Raw genomic sequence first — 20,522 nt, 5'->3', positions numbered from 1 at the left:
GTCTTTAATGTAAACAAAGTTTTCTTAAATATATACATGCATGTGTGCATATTTATATATACATAATAAATATGCACAGCACAGACCCATATATTATGTACATAAAACTTTTTTGAATGCGATTAATAATTGCCCAGCACTATTTAGAAGTAAACAATAACATATACTGTGTAAAAACTGAAATCATACACCTATTTCTATCTCAGGGTCATAAAAATGACTTGAATACAGTAAAGCTGATTCAGTCATTTTAATGATGTATTAATTATAAAAGCCATAAAACCAGTTAATTTAGATTTTAACATCAAAAGCACATATTTTCTTACCTGACATTTGTGTGTGCTACTAAATAATGCAAAACAACAACACAGCTCTGAAAACAGTGAATGTGTAGAAAAATGCTCCAAAACTAGTAATTCATATATCAAAATATACCAAGATATACCATCCATAACTGCTCAGATCACACATTTTACATAAAAGGGGATTTTAAAAAAATGAAAGAGAGAAAAATATAAATAAATAATTATATATTCAAAATCTAAATTTTCTAAATAAAAAAAAATGAAATTGTGCAGTTTGTATCTTCAGAGGCTATTTTGATATGACTTAATTCATTAAAGTTGATTAAGTCATATTAAAAATGTTAAAATGTTCTTCAAATCCTGGTTTAAATATCGCTCCTTAGTAAAAAGTTACATTTTTAGGACAGCATGTTCTTAGTGTAATTATTCTTTAATTACACGTTATTAATCTTTAATAATAAAACATTACTATTATTAAATTAAATATACTGTAAAAATACTACACATTCCTTTCAGTACAGCAAGTCCCCCCTCTGTCTTTCCAGTGACATCATTGTGGTGTCCATAGGTGGAGCTGTCGAGGACAAAGAGAGGGACCTCACAGCCATAAGTTCTCCAGCTCACAGAACTCCACAGAGACACACACATGACGGCAGTAGATCGACGAAGATGATGGCACCAGCACAAACTCATCTGCTGCTCTAGAAAGCACATTTCTCAGATCTGTCTGCGTGACCACAAAGAAAAGGCCGTCGGATGATAATCTGCAGGACACTGAATGGAAGTAAATAGACAAGAGAAGGCGTGAGATACAAACGGGGAAGCGACTCATTCAACACCGAAGCTCTTATTTGAGTGCAACGTTTTCATTTTGTTACGTTGTGGACAACACGCTGTGCACGAAAGGATCTGGATTTAGCGGTGGGAGTTTAGTCGGGAAGCTCCGTTTTTTTGAGCCATGAAGAAGAACGGTTCAACAAAGCGGGTAAGACATCGAGTCAGTCCACTCTATTGTCAGTGAGGAGCGCCGCGAGCCTTTGTGCACAAGAATGAACACTAACGTTACAGCACTTAACAACATTTTGCAATGCATCAATGCAGTACACGTATTGTAATTATTTTAAAGTAGCTGTAAATGTAGAAGTCGACATGATATTATTTCGCACGCCTTTTTTGGAAGTAGTTTACCAGGCTTATATAGTGAAAGGAGTAATACTGTTTAATATGCATTTAAATAAGTTTATTAAATATGTACTGTACATGCATTTAACAATTAAACAACTCAATTAAGAACTGATTTATTTCATATCACATCAAAAAATAAACAGAACCCGATTGCTATAACCAGTATTACAGTTTCTAGAAAACAGGAGTTTTACAATTCTTTTTGATTCTGTAATTAGACTATAATTTCATTTCAGTTTGAATTATTAATGCATCGAAAACATTCATTCTGAATCCCCAAAAGGAAACTCCCAAGGGAACCCACGGTTTGAAAAATGCTAGTTATCTGCTGGGAGTACAAACTGAACACTTAACATGCACTATTGATGAGTTGATTCAATTACTGTCCAAAATGACTAGAACGCATAATAAATGACACATTTAATGTTTCCTGTCTAGACTAGCAGGTGAAGAACGGCGTTTCATGTTGAATATGTTGATTATATGCATAAATAGCTGAGGGAAAGTATTTTTCTGAATAATAATCATTATGGATATTGCTCACTCTGTCTGTGAGATCTGTGCACTAGAAATACATTTGTCTTGTCAGTTTTGTATTTGTACACTGCCTTTTCTCATCACACTCAGTTAAGATTGCAAGATCCCAGCTCGGGTAAAAGGCTGAGGAAACACTGGTGTGTGTGAATGTGCTGTGTGAGAAAAGTGAGTAAACGGCAGGAATGTGTTATGATCTACATGACAAATACAATCACATGGTTTTTAAGAAAATTTCCCCTCTCTAGAGACTATGATTGTGTCTCAAAACCTAGTGAACTGCGTTCCTAGACAGCATAATGTGTATCATTGACCTGCAAAAACCCAGAAATGCTGTTTAGGCCTGAAATGCAGACAATTAGATCATAACCAATTGGAAACCTTAAGACTCACAGGCATGTCTCTAATTTTTTTCTGTAAACACAGGGCCCTCAGGACGCCAATCAACAGCCCGTACAGCCCGACAAAACTGGCTGGATTCGCAAGTTCTGTGGCAAAGGAATTTTCAGGGAAATTTGGAAAAACAGATTTGTTATACTGAAAGGAGACCAACTCTACATTTCCGAAAAAGAGGTTAGTTTTGGACAAATCTTTTTGCTCACTCTCTCTTTATGCTTTTCTCCACATCATCTTCATTTGATTGATGAAATGCTACTTGTGTAACATGTTTACAATGATATTTAGCACTGTTTTCGGAAATGTGCTCCAGTTGATTAAGATGGGTTACATGAAAACCATAATAAAACTACACGAAGTAAAAATAAAAAATAAAAATACAATCCAAACTGCAATATAAGAATACACTTCCAATGCAAATAAATGTGACAAAAGAAACCAATCACGCAAACTTTTCCCACACTTTTCCAATTCAGCCTATCTAGTCCATGGTAATAATAATACATGTTAGTGTTTTCTGATTACTGATTACATAACAGTCATGTGTATAATTGGTCAGTGAAAATTCATTTTAAAGCTAGAGATTCAGGCTGTTCACATTTTCTTAATATTAACAAATTATATATATATAATAAACCCAGTCAAATAACATGAGTTTTATCTTATGTATAACATATGCAGAAGGGAAAAAAACTGAGTAAATGATGACAGCCAAAAATAAAATATTCTGCCAAAAATAAAAATGCTGTCATCATTTATTCATATCATGTCTTTTTTAAAACCCATAAGACTTCCTTTGTTTATTGGAAAGGAGAAGTTGAAGAGAATGACAGAAGATGGTAACTAGGGACTGTAAATCTCCAAAAAAGGTCAAACAAAAAGCTTCATAAAACATAAAAGTTGTCTATACAACTCCTTCTTCTTCTTCATTGTATTCATTGTAAAAAAAAAAACAGCAGTTTGGACTGTATGTCTATCCTGAAGTCACTGTCCCTTTAATATTTGGCTTTGCTCAGATCAGGCTCACTGTGGTACACAGAGCTGCTTCTTACAGTGTTAACACCTTTATCCAATTGCAGACATTGTTCTGGAATTAGAGCCGGATGTGCTGAAAGGCCAAACATGATGAGATAAACATGTAAACATTCACTTGGCTGACTGTCATTTCCAAGTCCAGTGCACCACATACTGTCAGCGTGTGCCTGACATTATTGTGCCTGGATGAAGTGAAGGTTTAAAGAGAGGTTTAACAAGTTCACCAAGCATGAAGGAATAGAAAAATAAAGGGCCTTTATTCAGGAGTGAGGCTGATTTACTGCAGTGTGGGAGGACGAAGGGAAGGAAAGCAGGATTGAGGTTGAGTCATGGTCACGCAGAAGACTGTTTGCTGTGCTCAGCATCAGATCAAACAATGCCGAGGCAGCATATGGGCTCTGGCTCACAGCGCAGAGGGAGGATTGACCCTTTTAGTGCTTAACAGACTGAGGTTTCATCATGCTGTCGTCTAGATGTTTCTAGACAGACAACAGATTTTAATGATCCGATGCTGTTGTTTTGGTATCATGTTTCCTAATAGATAAATGCCAGAACGAATCAAATTTGTATATGTTTGTCTGAAGATCCAAGCTTGAGGAGTTAAATATAGTTCTAAAACATATTTACCATCAGGTATCTGGACTTATACTATACATTTAAAAAATATATTTTGTATACAGTCCCCTAAGAGCTAAAGGGACAGTTCACTATTTACTCACCCTGATATTGTTCCAAATGCATGACTTATTCCTGCAGAAACACGAAAGGAGAATATTGTACCATGATAATGTACCATGATAACTGTAGTTTTTGCCAAAAATACCATAGTTAGCTTCACCAAAATTACTAAAATATTACTGCTGGTCTCAACAAACATAAATGAAACTGACAGATTTTTTTTTTAAGTGCCCATATTAATAGCTACCAACTTACTTTTTTTCCTTCTTTTTTTTTGGTGATAACTGCCTGTGGAAAAACTAGCTGCCATGCCAGTAAGATGTAGGTGGTTACATCAACAAAGAGAAATCTGTTGTTTCACTGATTTATGAATTATGAAAAAAACATGTTGAACATGCTGAATTAGTCACAAAAAGATCAAACCTGCATTTAGAACATTTGCATTTAATGCTGATTTAATGGATAAAAACATTTTCTACGTAATGCTCAGGCCCCTATTTTTATGTATAGTTATTAGCAAAATGTATCATCTACCAGGTATAAATTGCTTTGAGAAGTATAAGCATGCCTCTTTAACAAACTCAACAACATTTTTTGATATCTGCAGGGTTAAGGGCTTAAGTATGAGCAATGGCAACAGCAAGCACCACTGGCCGTTCATTGAATGGGATTCCACTTAAATCAAATAGACATATTCGAATCAGATGATAGCAGATTGAAGGGTGGCAGTAAACTGAGAATGTTTCCTGCAAAACTCTTCCAGAACAGCTCAAGGAGCAGATGTCACAAGAGTGTTGTTCAGGCCAGGGTCAGATTTCTGGCCACTGTTGTGGCAGATGTAGGGAGAGTCCACAGCTTTTTCCCACTCACCCAGGACTGTCTTCACATTTACACACTTATCCTGGGACATTTCTCTCTCACAATCTAAACTTTAATCAGGTGTTATTTCCTGTCTTCTTTGTTCCGCTTACACTAAATGGCATCTACCGGAACTTCAGTATGAAAGTAGAAGACAAGAGCTGTCTGTCTGTCTGTCTTCTTCTTGCCTTTTCAAGCCCAAATAAGGAAGCTGTGGTCTTCATCTATTTTGAAAGTGTCTTATATTGCTCTTCTGCTTTTTGAAGCCATATGAATAGATGGTAGGCATGGGTGTGATGGCCACAACTCAACTTTTTTTTCCCCCTTTTGCTCAACTTGTTTGCCTAAAATGATGCCAATAAAAGTGCATTAAAGTCATAGTCTTTCTATTTGGGTGACTCACAACACAGTATCCACCCTAAACAGAAACAACCTTGTCAGTTTCATAATGACACTACAATATTCCGCCTGATAATTAGCCAAGTGCTTGAATTAATTCATGCATACCATTTATCTCACTCCAGTTTAGATGTCATATTAGTACATATGCAGTGCATTCCCTAATAAAGAGATCTGCCGATGTGCTGAATTATTCAAGCAGTGTGAATTAGTGCAAATGGAAAACATAATAAAATCACGAGATCATGCAGTGCAATAGTAAAAGTTTAGACTTCATTGTATACGTTACATGCACAAATACTCAAGAAGAAATGTGTGAATTTTTCTTTTTACAACCACTGGCATGGTTCTCTAGGGTGAGGGGGTGCAGTTGCCCAGCTACAGTTACACAAGTAGACTCGCAAATGAAATGGACGGATGAATCATTTCACACGTCAGGGCCTGGCACAGCTCTGACTCACTTGCTGGAAAGGGAGATCAGCGGAGGATGTTGTGCCCTGTATAGTGATGAAACCATTTTTTCTCTGTCTAGTTTCACAAATTCAGACAGTTATTACTGCAATTGGAAGTTGTTTCAAAGAATTTGAAATGACGGGAGAGAAAAACCCTCCAAGTTGCAAGCTGATACTCTGGAACAGCTGTTTGCAAAATAGCATCAGGAAGTTCAAAATGAGAAGTTTGTTAGACTCAATGATAAATGTACAACAGTGCCTCTAAACTAAAATATATTTAGCAATGTATGAGCAGTGTTTGGAATAACGGCGTTTAAAAGAACAGCGTTAGGTAACAACGTTATTTTTTCAGTAACGGGGTAATCTAACTAATTACTTTTCCTATCGTTACAACGCCGTTAACATTACTGAACGTTACTATGCATTGATTTAATAAACTATGCAATCCGAACGCACCCCAGGTGGGTTAATAACGAGATAAGCGATTATGATTGGCTAAGGCAGAGTTATGTGTTTCATGGTAGCCAATCAGAGCCAGTGTTTTTACACACATGCCGGCACACATGCAGGCACACACGCCAGCAGCGCCAAACACACACACACACAACAGCTACACAGAGATTCGCAGCAGCAGCAGAAATGGCAAGTCAGGAGCAATCCGATGAAAAGTTGGCATTTTCAAGGTGGCATTTTCAAGGTGGCACTACTTCAAATTCATTGTGGTCAAAGGCAAGAACGCGTATGTAATGTGCACATGTAATGTGCGACACACGCATCTACAAAGCTAGTGGCCAAAAACACTTTGATAATACTTGAAGTGCAGGATAAAACTCTTGCTGTCTGTTGACGTGCAATAAATATTGAAAGTTATACATGAACACCTGTCTGTTCTACTCATTTCAACTGACTTGTGAAAACTGCTAAAAAAATACAAATTCTTTGACATATAGCAGGTTTTCTTTTTCTTTTTTTTTTACAGTAATGCAAATAGTTACTTTCCCTGGTAACGAGTTACTTTTATTATAGAGTAATTCAGTTACTAACTTTTTGGAACAAGTAGTGAGTAACTATAACTAATTACTTTTTTAAAGTAACGTTCCCAACAGTGTGTATGAGATATTAATAATAAATAGTATAGTTAATATATGAAATAATCATAGGCTACTGTTTGAGACTTGCATAAAAAAAGAGTTTTGTTATTTTCTATAATCTCGAGTACTTTTTGTTTGTTTGTTTGTTTGTTTGCAGTTCCGCTGGTTGTTACAATGTAGATGTCATAGCAACCTTATTTAGAGGAAATTCATATTTGATAATTATCTTTAAATAAATCACTCATATAAAGTTTTGGCCATATGGCCCCCTCATAATAGTGTTAAATAATCGTGATTACAATATTGACCAAAATAATCACGATTATGATTTTTGTCATAACCCTAATATAAATAATTTTTTGCACTGTATTTGGTCACAACCTGACTAGATGAAAACCACTGTGTGGGAAGTCAGAGAGGAAACACCTTCAAACTGTCTTTGGTTGGTTTGTAACTGCTGATTGTCAATGTGTACCTTGCCCTTCCTTCCCTCACCTGGCCAAGTAAACATGCTGCATTTAACCCTAAGATATCTCCTGCAGCTTTCATATCATAAAGCAGCATTGGTCGTACCATTCAGGGATTTCTACATTAACACTTGGAAATTAATTTTTCATATGTAGGCTGATGGGACACATTGCAGAGGAGTATTCATTTCAAATTCCTCTTCAGGGTATTTGGCTTTTCTGATATACCCTCTTAGCTGCAATGTTTTGTGACCCTAATGGATGTTTATGAAAGGTTAGACTGGTTAATGGAGAAGGTAAATATGAATTTGAATTGCGAAATTCCATTCAGATGGAACTTGACCAGTCCTTTGAAAGACAGTGAAACACGAAACGATGACTTCTCATCTCTGAATGATCCACCTGGCCTCAGACTGAAACAAAAGGACACTTGAACAGGAAATTCTCCAGTTGATTCATTGAATAACATGAATACAATGGCCTACACACTGGAAATGGTGCATGTGAGCAACAAGAAAATGTAAAAAAAAAAAAAAAAAAAAAAAAAATTTTTTTTACGAAGGGTTAGTTCACCCAAAAAATTGGGGGGGGGGAGGGAGGACAAAGGCCTTCTGTAGTGAATCAACAAGTTTTTGTAAGAAAAATATCCATATATCAATATACCCAATATCCAGGATTTTGATATAAGCAATGAGGAGACTGGTTTTCCTTTGCTAAAGTAAGGAAACATTGCTTCCTTTGCTCCTGTTATGATTTTTCATATGAAAATATATGATTTTTCTATTATGAATTTTAGTGTAGTGTAGTGTTTATCTTCAAACTTACAAATCTTAAAATCCACTCCAAGGGAGATATTTGGTTTAAATAAATTCATTTTCAAAAACTACAATGAATGAATGGCTCTTTTGGACTACAGCGTTTGTTTTCCGGGTTTTGTGATATCTCAAAGCAGCCCATTAGAATATTATTAAACATTCTCGCCTACGGAAATTTTAATGGTTGGGGGGTGGGGAGGGGCAAGGTCATGGATAGAACGCTTGGTTGAATGCATGAGGCAAGATGTTGATGAAGAAGTGCTGCTCTAGCCTCAAGTTTATTTGAATAATTATGTATGTTACAGATATGAAAATGTTTTTATAATAAATTGCTGACAGTACAATACTGGACAATGATGTAATCTGCAGAATTTACACTTCAATTATGAGATTACAATGTTTCCTATACATTGAGTGCGGGTGATTTTATATCACTGTATTTCTGAAGGAAACCGAATTTAATTTAAATGACATCTTGCATGTAATGTCTGATAAAGCAGTTTGTTTTAGAGGAGGTTAACAACAATAACGTTACCACTGTAATATGGCTTGCAATAACCGTGCGTGCAAAGGTTCTGCGCGACCCTCTTGTTCAGTATTATCTGGGTCTTATTCCGGCTCAAATTGATATGTCATATTGACGCCATCCTTAACTAAACTAGAGCATACAGAGGAACTTGCTGCTTTGGCAAGGGGCGGGGCAGTATTGAAACACCATCTTAACTGTTACAATCACAACACACTGGGACAGCTAACCAATCACATTTAGTTTTTTGAAGGCGGGCCTTCATCAAACCAGGAACTAACCGAGCCGTTTGTGCCAGGATGGGGAGAAATGTATTGTTATAATATAATAAAGTATGTAAAAATAATGTGTTTTTCGAACCACCAGGCATGCAAACATGTTCTAGTACACCCCCAAAACAAATTCAAGACATAGATTCGCTACAGAAGGCCTTTGTTCACCCCCTGGAGCTGTGTGAGACACTTTTTTTAATGGGTTTGTATTTAACTTCTTTTGGACTGATGCATGCAACACCCGCTGAGTGGCATGAAACGGCTTGAAAGATCAAAGACAGTTTTTAATATAACTCTGACTGGATTCGTCTGAAAGAAGAAAGTCATATACATGTAGGATGAATTGAGGGTGCGTAATTTATGGGCTAATTTTCACTTTTGGGTGAACTAACCCTTTAAGCTCTAAACTGCTGGCATAATGTAAAAAAAAAGTTGACTTGTATGACAGAGGACTAAAAAATTTGAGCATTTGGACTTTTTAACTTCGATAATTGTACAATTTTAAAAGTTAAATTGTTAATCATCCACTCTTCTCTGGATTCAGTTGATTTCTTTGAATATCCTGTTCAGTCTGTAACTTTTGTGAACAGCAGTTTTGTGGCATATTTAAGAAACATGCTCCATCGACTTCCATTATAAGTGCATCGATGCTATTTGTAGAGCTCAAGTTTTTTTTAAACCAGGAACATTTCTGTAACCTCACACAACAAAAATATTGTTTACAATTCCAGACAGCTTTAGTTACATAACAGAAAGTAGCTTGATTACAGAGTACATATCAGACAGCCTCGCAAAACTGTGAAATTATTCTCTCAGTAGTATTTCTCTGTCCCTTCACTCTTTCTGTTGAGAAGCACAAGGTTTGGCAAACAATTTTCTCTAGCCTTCTTTTGGTTATTTAAGATGCTATTTTGATCTATTCACAGAATACGTGTGTGTGTGCATCTCCTCTGCAAAATTATGTTTCTGTTTAAAGCTTAATGCACACAACATTAAATATAAATGATGCTCTTTATTTGCAGTTAAAAAGGTAATTATAAGGCGAAAATTGGCCTGTTGCTCAAGCATCTGGCAGTTCTTATTTAAAGATGCAGTTTCAAATGTTATGAAATCCAAATAAAGCATAAAGACATGGTGTCAGATTCATATATACAACCACTTAATTAGACTGTGCATACTTCGTTTAAAGGAGCAAAGAGCAAAACTACAGATATAGAAGTGTAGTCCTCGTTCATTCAATGAATTTCACCACTAAATTAATCCGTATTCTGTGGGATCTCAGATTACTTTTACTGTGCCTGATTTGTCATCAGATATATCAGGATCATTTTACACGTAATGACAGGGAAATATACGAATCTTATTGTGGTATCAATCATTTTCATTTTTTAACATAATTTCTATACCTCACTTCTATGCCTCATTTTCATTCACTACAGTGCATTGTAAGTCATGACAGCATACTTCAGTATTTTCTTCTTAATGTCTTAATGTCCAGTATTGAGTGCAAATACTGTGTACTGTGCCCCAAATTTCCGTTCCTGGAAAAAAGGATTGCATCAGATTGCCAGTTAATTGCTGCCTTTGTACTGCTGGAACAGTAGATGTACTATTTGTACAGCCATTCCCTGTCGTGACACCCCATAGTGCACTGGGTGTGATGCCAATCTCTTAAGTACTGCACTGTAGAGTGGCTCTATAGTACAGAACACAAGCAGATGTGTGCTTGCGTGCAGAGACAGTGTTTTTTGTCTTTAGTGGAACGCTAATGGAAATTGATTGTGACTTAATGAGAACGTTTGGCAGGTGATGGCAAATCAGACCATGGTGTTCACTGGGAATCTGGGTTAAAAGGTTCTCTTCCTCCATGTTTGGACCAATGATATTTGGGAGCTACGTTTTGAGGTCTCTTCCAGTTAAAAGTTAGTATCATTGGTCATTCAGATGCCCTTAACAATTGTGACTGCACCAACTACACTAAACCAAACACTGACCACAAACTGCCGTGCTGTTGTTGTTTTTGCCCTTAAATTTTTTTTTTCCCTTAAAAATGTTGATTTTAAAAAGGTTTTGTTGGGAATAATCAAGCAAAATGAAATTTATTTTCTAATTTCTACATAGTCTACAAAAATTGCACCACCACACATTGAGTACAAAAGTACAAAAATATTATTATTATTATTTTTAATAATGATAATAATTATATTGATGATTAATAATTAAATAAACTATTAATTATTATTATTATTAATCAATATTTTAAGTCAAACAAACTATTAAATCACCCCTTAAAGTTATTTAAGAACAAATACATAAATATTGAGATGTGCGCTATTGAACAAATGTAAAGCACAGTATTAAAACCGAATCTGTGCTTTCTACAGGTCAAAGATGAGAAGAAAATCCAGGAGGTGGTGGATCTCACTGACTACGAGAGGTCTGAAGAACTTCGCAAGGCCAAAAGCAGGAGTAAAAAGAATCACAGCAAGTTCACGCTTCTACGTTCGCGGCAGCCAGGCAACACGGTCAGTCTCAACAGGAAGTCGGGCTTCACAGCAGTGGATAATAGCTAATGGCTTTATGTCTCAGTCAGCACTAGAGCACTGCTGGGCTTCTTCATTATTAGTCAGTTTGCAGTCATGCTGTGAGACAGTGATCACCTTTTTCACAACTCAAAGATCTGTGTCTCTACATACATTCAAACATATTATAGCAAAAGGAAACTAAACAGGAATAAAAAAGGGGTTTTGACTGGTTATTTGTTATACACAGAAAGTATTCAAACGGCTTTTGTACTTTGAACAGGACAATTCAAGAGTCACAACTGTTTGAGAACACGGTTTTAAATACCCAAACACTGACTGTGTGATCGCACCCATTACGTCTCAAGTCTAAGACAATATTAGACAATAAATCATACTCCAGCATAGTTGGCATGCTGGTCTGTAAGCACAGACTTGGACTGACCTCTGTAGTCATCCTGTCCTGAGTAATTGGCTTTCAGTAAGAACGGCTCAGCTTATTGCTTTCACTAGCACACCACAGGCCACCGCGGATATCCTTCATCCTTTAGACCATCACAAATAGCACATCTTACCAATTTTGTCAAGGCTTCTTGTTTCTTAAAGGCAATGTATGTGATTTTTTTTTTATGTTATTCTCATTATATCTTATTTTTTCCTGTCTCCAATTAATACAGAGACTATAAGTTATCTCTCTATCCATCCATCCATAAACCTACATTCTACTATTTCAGACCTTTTTTTAAAGCCAGCATTCAAAGTCTAGACAAACTTTGTTTTTCTATTTAAAAAAAAAAACATTTTTTTCTGCTTTCTGGCATTATACTCAAATTGCAATTCAGCCTCCTGTTTGGTAACGTTATTAAAAATCAGAACAAATTCAGGAATTTACAAGGCATTTTCAATTCAGTTCTGAGTCAAATAAAATTCTGATCTCCTGGCTCAACTAATTGTGTGGGGAGAATCTGTAGAGAAACAAAAATCATTTTTGCAGTTCGATTACAATTTGCAATTGGAAAATGAAATGTTTTACATATAATTTTATTTTCACCTCTTCTGAAATGCGTTTTTTTTATTAGTATCAGTCCTTTTAGAAGTCTGCATTAGTTATGTAGGTTTAAAGCTTTTTCTGGTTGTCTATAACACATTTGAAGGATTTCTGATGAAACATTAGGGGTTACGTCTGACCAATCCTTTAAAATCCAGCGCTGAGACAAGGGGTTAATCCCCAGGAAACAAACATGGAGGGGTCTTAGGAAAATCCAGCAGCAGCCACCCTCCAATTCCAAACCCACAGAAACATGGCACTACATGGTTAATAAGTCCCTCTGTCCCACATACTACAGCTGTTCCACATGCAGCTCAACGGGGAAACACCCTAATACATGACCTCATGAAAATCATCATCCTTCTGCTCTTTTCTGCCTCCTGCCTCTTTTTTGCACCTTTTAAAAACAGAATGATCTAATTTCCATTACCAAAGAATTCAAAAGCCTTACAGAAACCATTTTCTATATATTTTATAGCATTATATTTTACCCCTGAGATCCACCTATGAAGCAAGTCCAAGTTTTCTTGGACCCAATCTTAAAGAACATTTTTGCTGTTGTAAGAACTTCCCCTAGCAACCAACCAAAACACTTAGCAACAACACTAAAAACATTAGAAATTACATAACAATGCACCATAATGTCTGGTTTTGCATCGGACACGCACCACCAATGTAACAAAAACAACAACAACAACACATTTTTGATATAGTTACAACAGTTTCATAATTTAAAATAACTGTTTTCTATTTTAATATATTTTAAAATGTAATTTATTCCTATGATGGCAAAACTAAATTTTACCCAGCAATAACTCCAATTATCAGTGTCAAATGATCCTTTAGAAATCAGCTGAATTTGCTGCTCAAGAATAATTTCTTATTATTATCAGTGTTAGGCTGCTTAAAATTTGTGGGAACCATGAAACATTTTTTTTTTTTAATTCTTTGAAAAAACTGTTTATTTTAAATAGTAAACATGTTACATTATAAATATTTTTACTGTCACTTTTGATCAACTGAATGTATTTATGCTGAACAAAAGAATTAATTTGTTTTAAAAATAAATCATTTTGACCCCAAAATAATAACAAAGACAGCAGCAATCAGACCGAAAAGGTGTTTCTCTGTTTCCCACGATATGTCCTCTTTAATGGTCAAAGTGATTCGTCAACAACTGTACAAATGCGTAGCATAGGGCGCATAGCAGTGTCTTATCTACACAGCTGCAGCATCAACAGAAGGGCCGCCTGTCACAGCTCCAGCAGACTGTGTTTGGAAGACTTGCAGTGTTGTTGCCTAATATGGTGGTCTCTGCCTCACGCTGTTGCTGCATCAGCTGTCCATAGACAGAGCCATATGGCCGTACCTGCTCATTTATGCTTGGCTCGCTACATGTTTGTGTCCGCCTAGCACAAGCCTGAAGGAATTTTCACCACGTGTGTAGGCGTAAAATTAAAAGCCAGCAGGGTTCAGGGCATATTGGTCATACATCAAACTGTGTTTGCTCTATAACCTGCACTGTGCTTAGATAAATGATCTTTTCAAACAGCAGCACACTATATTAAAGTTTCTCTCATCTGCCACATGCAGGTCCCAAATCTGGTGTTTTTGGCTGTCAGTCCAGAAGAGAAGGAGTCATGGATCAATTCATTAAACGCAGCCATCACTAGGGCCAAGAATCACGTATTGGATGAGGTAAGCTAGACATTTCCATATCTTTGCATATACCAGTGCTGCTTGCTATTAATCATTTACAACCAGACCGCAAACATTGACCAAGCAATCGTATTTTGTACACTTACATTAAGTAGGTTTCTGGGCATAGGGTTAGGGATATAAACAACCATCCCAAAAACTCTAACATTGCAACATCTGAACATCTGCTACACAGTAATGCTCAGACAACCTCCCACAACACCCTAGCGGCAATTAGCATAGACAAGCACCACTCCAATTTCTTCAAAAAATGTGAAATCACGGATTGTCATTCACAGGTCCTTAGACGAGCCTCTTTTATGAAAACTTCTAATCGCAAAGTTTCCTGCCCTCTCATTCCCTGATCTTTTCACAGTTTGTTTGCGAAGGGATTTGCTCAATTTAAAAGCTGGTCTATAATCACGCTCGGCACACAGTGGGAGAAAATGAATCACTCCGCCAAAAATAGATGGCAGTCACGACTTTCAGCGTTGTACCAGGTGGATCAGAGCCTATCTTCACCTTCAGCTTCAGATAATGAACAAGATTTATCCTGGCCTAAGCTGTTGGCATCCTCCATATTTCCTGGGGACCAGGTCATTGTTTGGGACTGTAAACATTCACTAAGGCATTTCAAGACAACGATACAGCACACTCAGTGTACTAGATATGAATTTAAAGGTCCCCTGAAGTGCCTTGAAACACACAGAATTATTCTATGTGGTGACGTAATTTCAACTGAAACAGGAAGAGAGGGCGGGACATATTTATATCTGCACTTTCCAGAGCCATTGAGCTTGGTAAAGCCGCATTTGACAGCCACAGTATAATAGATTACCACCTAAAATTCAATATGAAACTCTTAGTAAAACAAAATAGTGGTAATTAAAGTGACCGATCTTAGCCAGTGCTTCAACTTCTATTTATAGTGCAGGGGCAGGTGCTTCGGATTCTTCGGAAAGCATTTGATTGGTCAGAAGATGAAGTGCGATATGATGATATGCTGAAAAAAAATTGTTGAGCCGTTTTGGCGTAAGTGACGAATTGCAAGTTTTGAATGGTTGTATCTTCTATCTAAATGCTTTTTTGGAGCACAATGCCTTATAGATAACATTAAGACAAACATATTGATACTAACACCCAAAAACTTTCATTTCGATTTCATGTGGACTTCAAATAGACCAGAGAGACCATGTGTTTTCCTTTTCACGTCAATGTGGTGTGATTCATACCCTAGATCTCTCAAACCACTCAACACAGGAGAGGAAACAGACAAGTCAGCACTCGAGAACAGCCGTTTATGTTGTGAGATCTTCTATTGAAGCTTAGTAGACACTGTTGTTATGGCTATTCATTATACCAATTTAAAAATGAGAAAATGGTACAACTATGTCACATTATTCTTTTTAGGGTTGTCGCAATACCAACATTCACATAGTTCATACAAATATTTAAATACAAAAACATTCAAACAAAACCTAAAGTGCTATTTTTTATATTAAGTATTAACAAATTAAAAAATGTAGTCTTCGAATATGGATCAAATAATTTAATAAATATTGCTAATGAAGAAAGAACTAATAATGATAAAAGGGTCTTTTGCATTTGCATATTTTTTTATATATTTTTTTTAATAATGCTGGGTGTATTGATTCAAAGTCAATTCAATTCCACTAGACCTTAGTGAGGGAAGCAACGTATTTCATTCATGACAGGAATGAAAATGAGCCTGTGAGGGATAGAAATGCAGTTCAATAGATTGTACTGCTGTTCAGCTGACAAAATGTCAGTGTTTTCAACAATAACTTTCCCTTTTGAAAGTTTCTGTTGACTAAGGTCTACCTTTTGATTTCTGTTTGATTCTATAATTATTAATTTGCTTGTATTTCACTTACAGGCATGCTTCAATTATTTAGATTGCTTGTGGAATTAAAAGTGACAGAGAAACCAGTTGCACCCACCCCATGATTCGCAACTGATTTGCCAACATCTATAAAGACAAATGGCATGCTACAGTTGTTTTGCATTATTTTCCATGCATCAAAGGAAAACACATATCAAAGGAGCAATCGATTTTTGCATTTTAATAATCAATTTCGGCCATATTCTTTTTCTGGTTTTGCAAATTATAGTTTGTCAATGCGCTGCTTATCTGTTGCCAAGCACTGCTGTATGTTACAAGTATGTGAAATGTGTAGGCAGCAGGTTTAGCCACAAACAACACAATGCACAAAAATACATACAAGAACTTTACACATTCTGAGCTTGTGTGAAACTCACCACCACGGTTAGGGTAGGGGTAGGATACAGGAAGTAGTCATATGTTGGTCACCCATCATACATGGTTGCTAGTTAGTTGGTATAGTGTTCCAAGAGTAGGGCTGTGACGGTGGCCGATTTTTACTACCACGGTGGTAATGGACCAACAACCGACATATATGTATAAGAATGGCGAAAAAAGGCGATTAAAGCTATATATATATATATATATATATATATATATATATATATATATATATACACTTCTCTGAAATCAGCCCAACACTGTCTCACTCATCTAAGACACCCAATTTAACTCATCAGCTTGTGTTTATTTTAGCACTTCCATCAATGTATATGCAGTCTGCAAAACACTCAAAAAAATATCAAAGAAATAATACATTTAACAAGAATGTAACCTAAATAAGAAAGTTAAATACACCCTGTCTAACGGACGTGAGCGGCATGTACCCAGCGAGGTCCATCGCCCAACACAAAATGTATTTTCTGAGTGCATAAACTGTTTTCCTGCGCTCAAACCTGACAGTTTAAAGGAAACCCTGTGTATGGTGCTTGAGGTAATTTGTGAATTACCATAGACTTAAAGTCTAAATAAAACAATTTGCAACTATTACTGTTATTACACATGTATACAAAACTTCGTATTATGCTTGCTATAGAGTGCATGGTGTTACGCGCACTACCACTGGTGGCAGTTTACCACCCCTCCCTTTGTTCATAAACCCTGACCAAACACAGTAAGATTAGCCGTACACTCCTGCCCAACAAACAAAAGCCATCTCAGAACACACAGTCTTGGATTTTAGCATTCACAGCATAAGCTTTCTCGTAAACAACAGGCTGTACTGACACACTTGATTCGGTGTAACATATTCTCCGATTATCTCCTTGTAAGACCATTTTGTCCAGAACTCAAACATTCATCCAGACTGCCGAACTGCTTGTGTCATTATTTGTACATCACTTACAAATAATAGACAGACCCATTGACTGGTTGATCAATGTCCTGGCTGTCCTCCTGCAGGCTTGCGTGAGACATGTAGCTGCTGCTAGTTTGTATGTGACTGATTTGTTCAGTTGGGCTTCATTCCAGTGCTCTTTGTTCGACCCCTTTTAGGTGACAGTGGAAGAGGACAGCTTGTTGGCCCATCCGACGCGCGACAGAGCTAAGATACCCCACACTCGCCGTCTGCCCACCCGCGGGCATCTCATGGCTGTGGTTAGCAGTCTATTTGCTCTGAATATCTCATTAAATGTGAACCTCATTTTGGGAAAAGACTGGAATGATACATATGAAACACTCCTTTTAAGTAACAAAGTGTGTAGTAAATAAGATTTTACTGAAAAAAAAAAAAAAACTTTCTCCTACATACTTTTAATTTTAGAACAATTTAGGGCCAAACAATAAGAATCTTTCCGCTGTCCAGGTCAGGCCAGTCCAGATTTCTAATTTTCATTAGTCCATTATATACTGTATATTTAACAAAATTAGGTTTGCATTTATAATTGTAGATAATTATAATGTTTACATTTTACATTTATTATAATACAAAAAGATATATATAAAATATATAATTTATTATAATAAATATTTTTCATAATTTATTTGATATATATTATTTTTTGAAATGTTAAACTTTCTTTACAAAGAAAGTGTGCGGTAATAAATAAAAATGATGCATGAATTTCAATTACACCGAAAGCTACAATAACATTCAAGAACGTATGATGAAGTCATACATAGTAAAACATTAATAACCGGTTTGTAATTTTCAAAACCATTTTTACTAATTCTTCCATGACCATCAATTTACAGTTACAGTAATATGCATATCTGTGTATTTATACATAAAACATATTTTGTAAACAAAAACTTTTATTAATTACGATTAATCGTTTGACAGCAATATTTAATTTCAATCGTCACTATGAATGAAGAAGTTTTATTTTTGCATTTACCCTCCAGAAGCACAGTCTAAAGTCTAAAATCTCCCCACCCTTTTCAGGCTTCTACCACAAACTCGGATGGCATGCTGACACTTGACCTCATCCAGGAAGAAGATGTCCCCTCCACACAGTGTCAGGACTCTCACGAGGATACCCTCGACAAAGCTGCTTCTCAGCACTCCATCACGGACACCTCCAAGCTCTCAAACTGTAAAGAGACACCTGGAAAGTCCCAGAGTCTGCCGCGGAAAAGTGAGAGCGCCTTCGACTGGTCAGAGAACCAAAGGACGCCACAGTTCAGCAAAAAAAATGGCACATCTGACAAGAACCGCTGCGCTTCCATGGATGAGATCCTGACGCACTGCGAGACGCGAGCGCTCCCTCACTGCTCGACTTCAGCGCCCGTGCAGCCCATCAGCCAGCTCCAGGATCTCATCACCCAGAAGCTAGAAAGAACTCAAAAACTGCTGACGGAGGTACGGGGGCAAGGCAAGGGGAAGAGCTCGCCGGCTGGGAAGAGCTCAGGTCTGGAGGGTCAGCGGATGGAGGCAGAGAGGCTTCTGGAGGAGGCAACGTCCACTTGGGGACAGGCTCGTGACGTGCTGGAGGAAGTGAAAGAACTCCGAGCATTATACAAGCAGCTTGACCCCGCCTCTTCCGTCACACTCAGTCCTCCACAGAACGGCAAACTAAACAGCCCTCAACAAGCAAACCACCAGAAAAGCAAGATGTGAGATCATACAAAGTCCTCCATGGCGCCATTTTTCAGTAAACTCTTCCTGTTGACTGCTTTAGCATTGCTGGAATCGACAAAAAACGAAATAACATGAGCTATACGTGTATGTATGCATTGTTAAAGAGCAAATCTAGTTTCTTCCACTCCCTACTATCAGAGTCAGAGCAGAAATACGAGGGCCTGGTGGTTTTACCAAACACAAGCTGTTGCGTCGTACCCGGCGCTATCAGTTTTCACAGTGACGTCGACAGGGACAGTAAAAGATCCGAGTCATTGAGCGGCCCATCAGGGTAAGACAGGGTGAGAAACACCAGACGGCGGTGATGTTGTCATCATCACCAGCCAATCACAATGTGAATGTTTTCCTTCTGATTCATAATACACTGGAGGAGCTTCGTTTCGAAATGGTTGCAGACCTCAAGGGTCATTTGTGTGTGTAATAATAATAATAATAATGCCCAGCACACTTGCTCTGCTGTTAACACAATCTAAGCTCATAATAAGATGCAATCAGGATGCAGCCAAAGGCGTTTGGCGGGAACGATCATGGACAGCAGAGCGTGTTCCTTGTCCGGGGGCACTCAATATCCAATTGTGAACAAAGCCATGAACATGAACACAGATGACGTCTGGTGCCAGTGTTGCATTGGAAAGTCAGCTGCCATTAAAGACGAGACTCCATGCAGTAAAGGAAACTATTAATAATTACACATTTGCACTATGGAGAATGCTGTAAAACGAGAGTGACACTGGCAAGCTATCTTTTCAAACCTAAGAGGCAGAACAGACAATCTACTGTAGGTAGGGAAACATGGGGCGTGTAGCTCCTAGTCTTTACACCTAAGTGGTATTCTGAAAATATGTTGGCATCTCTCAAAATCAAAAGCTGCCTTAGTGTATTTTCAAAAGGGCACATGCAAACTGCATTTCAAACTCTTCAAAGACTCTGAATGCTTGTATATTTTAATTTTCCAAAATTTACCTACAAGTTGCCTGCACCTCAAGAGAAGCTTTTAAAGCAGGATTTTATTTTGCTTGCGCTTTGCAGGATTTTCGTCTCTGGGGAACTATGCAAGGTTGCATGGGTGAAACTCACAAAATCGGTCGAGAGTCATATTTTGTTCCAAAATTGCTTTGAGAAAAAGAAGAAATTGTGATTTGCTTAAAGTACATGAAGGTTATTTGTTAATTTAATTAAGAAAGAAGTAAAAATATTTTTTTGTTCTTACTTTTTACGAAAAATCAAGCACATATCCCCTCCCAATTCTCATTACCGTA

General features: G+C 37.0%; 1 protein-coding gene across 2 annotated transcripts; it reads left to right on the top strand.

The window, feature by feature from the left end:
- The first annotated feature begins 883 nt into the window (after window positions 1-883).
- Window positions 884-20,265, top strand: LOC113115968 (pleckstrin homology domain-containing family O member 1-like). Of its 2 annotated transcripts, XM_026283735.1 has the most exons (6): window positions 886-1,290; window positions 2,451-2,597; window positions 11,398-11,538; window positions 14,177-14,281; window positions 17,679-17,780; window positions 18,568-20,265. In XM_026283735.1, exons 1-6 carry the CDS (start codon window positions 1,264-1,266, stop codon window positions 19,240-19,242), a joined length of 1,197 nt encoding a protein of 398 aa, XP_026139520.1. In that variant the 5' UTR covers window positions 886-1,263; the 3' UTR covers window positions 19,243-20,265. The 2 variants fall into 2 exon arrangements, with proteins under 2 accessions (XP_026139521.1, XP_026139520.1); XM_026283736.1 differs by lacking the exon at window positions 17,679-17,780 and having other exon boundaries at window positions 884-1,290.
- The last annotated feature ends 257 nt before the right edge of the window (window positions 20,266-20,522 follow it).

The sequence above is a fragment of the Carassius auratus genome, chromosome 16 (assembly GCF_003368295.1).
Source record: "Carassius auratus strain Wakin chromosome 16, ASM336829v1, whole genome shotgun sequence".
In the NCBI taxonomy this organism is placed as follows: domain Eukaryota; kingdom Metazoa; phylum Chordata; class Actinopteri; order Cypriniformes; family Cyprinidae; genus Carassius; species Carassius auratus.
Note: the sequence above shows the minus strand (reverse complement) of the source record. Positions and strands in the feature narration are given on the sequence as shown.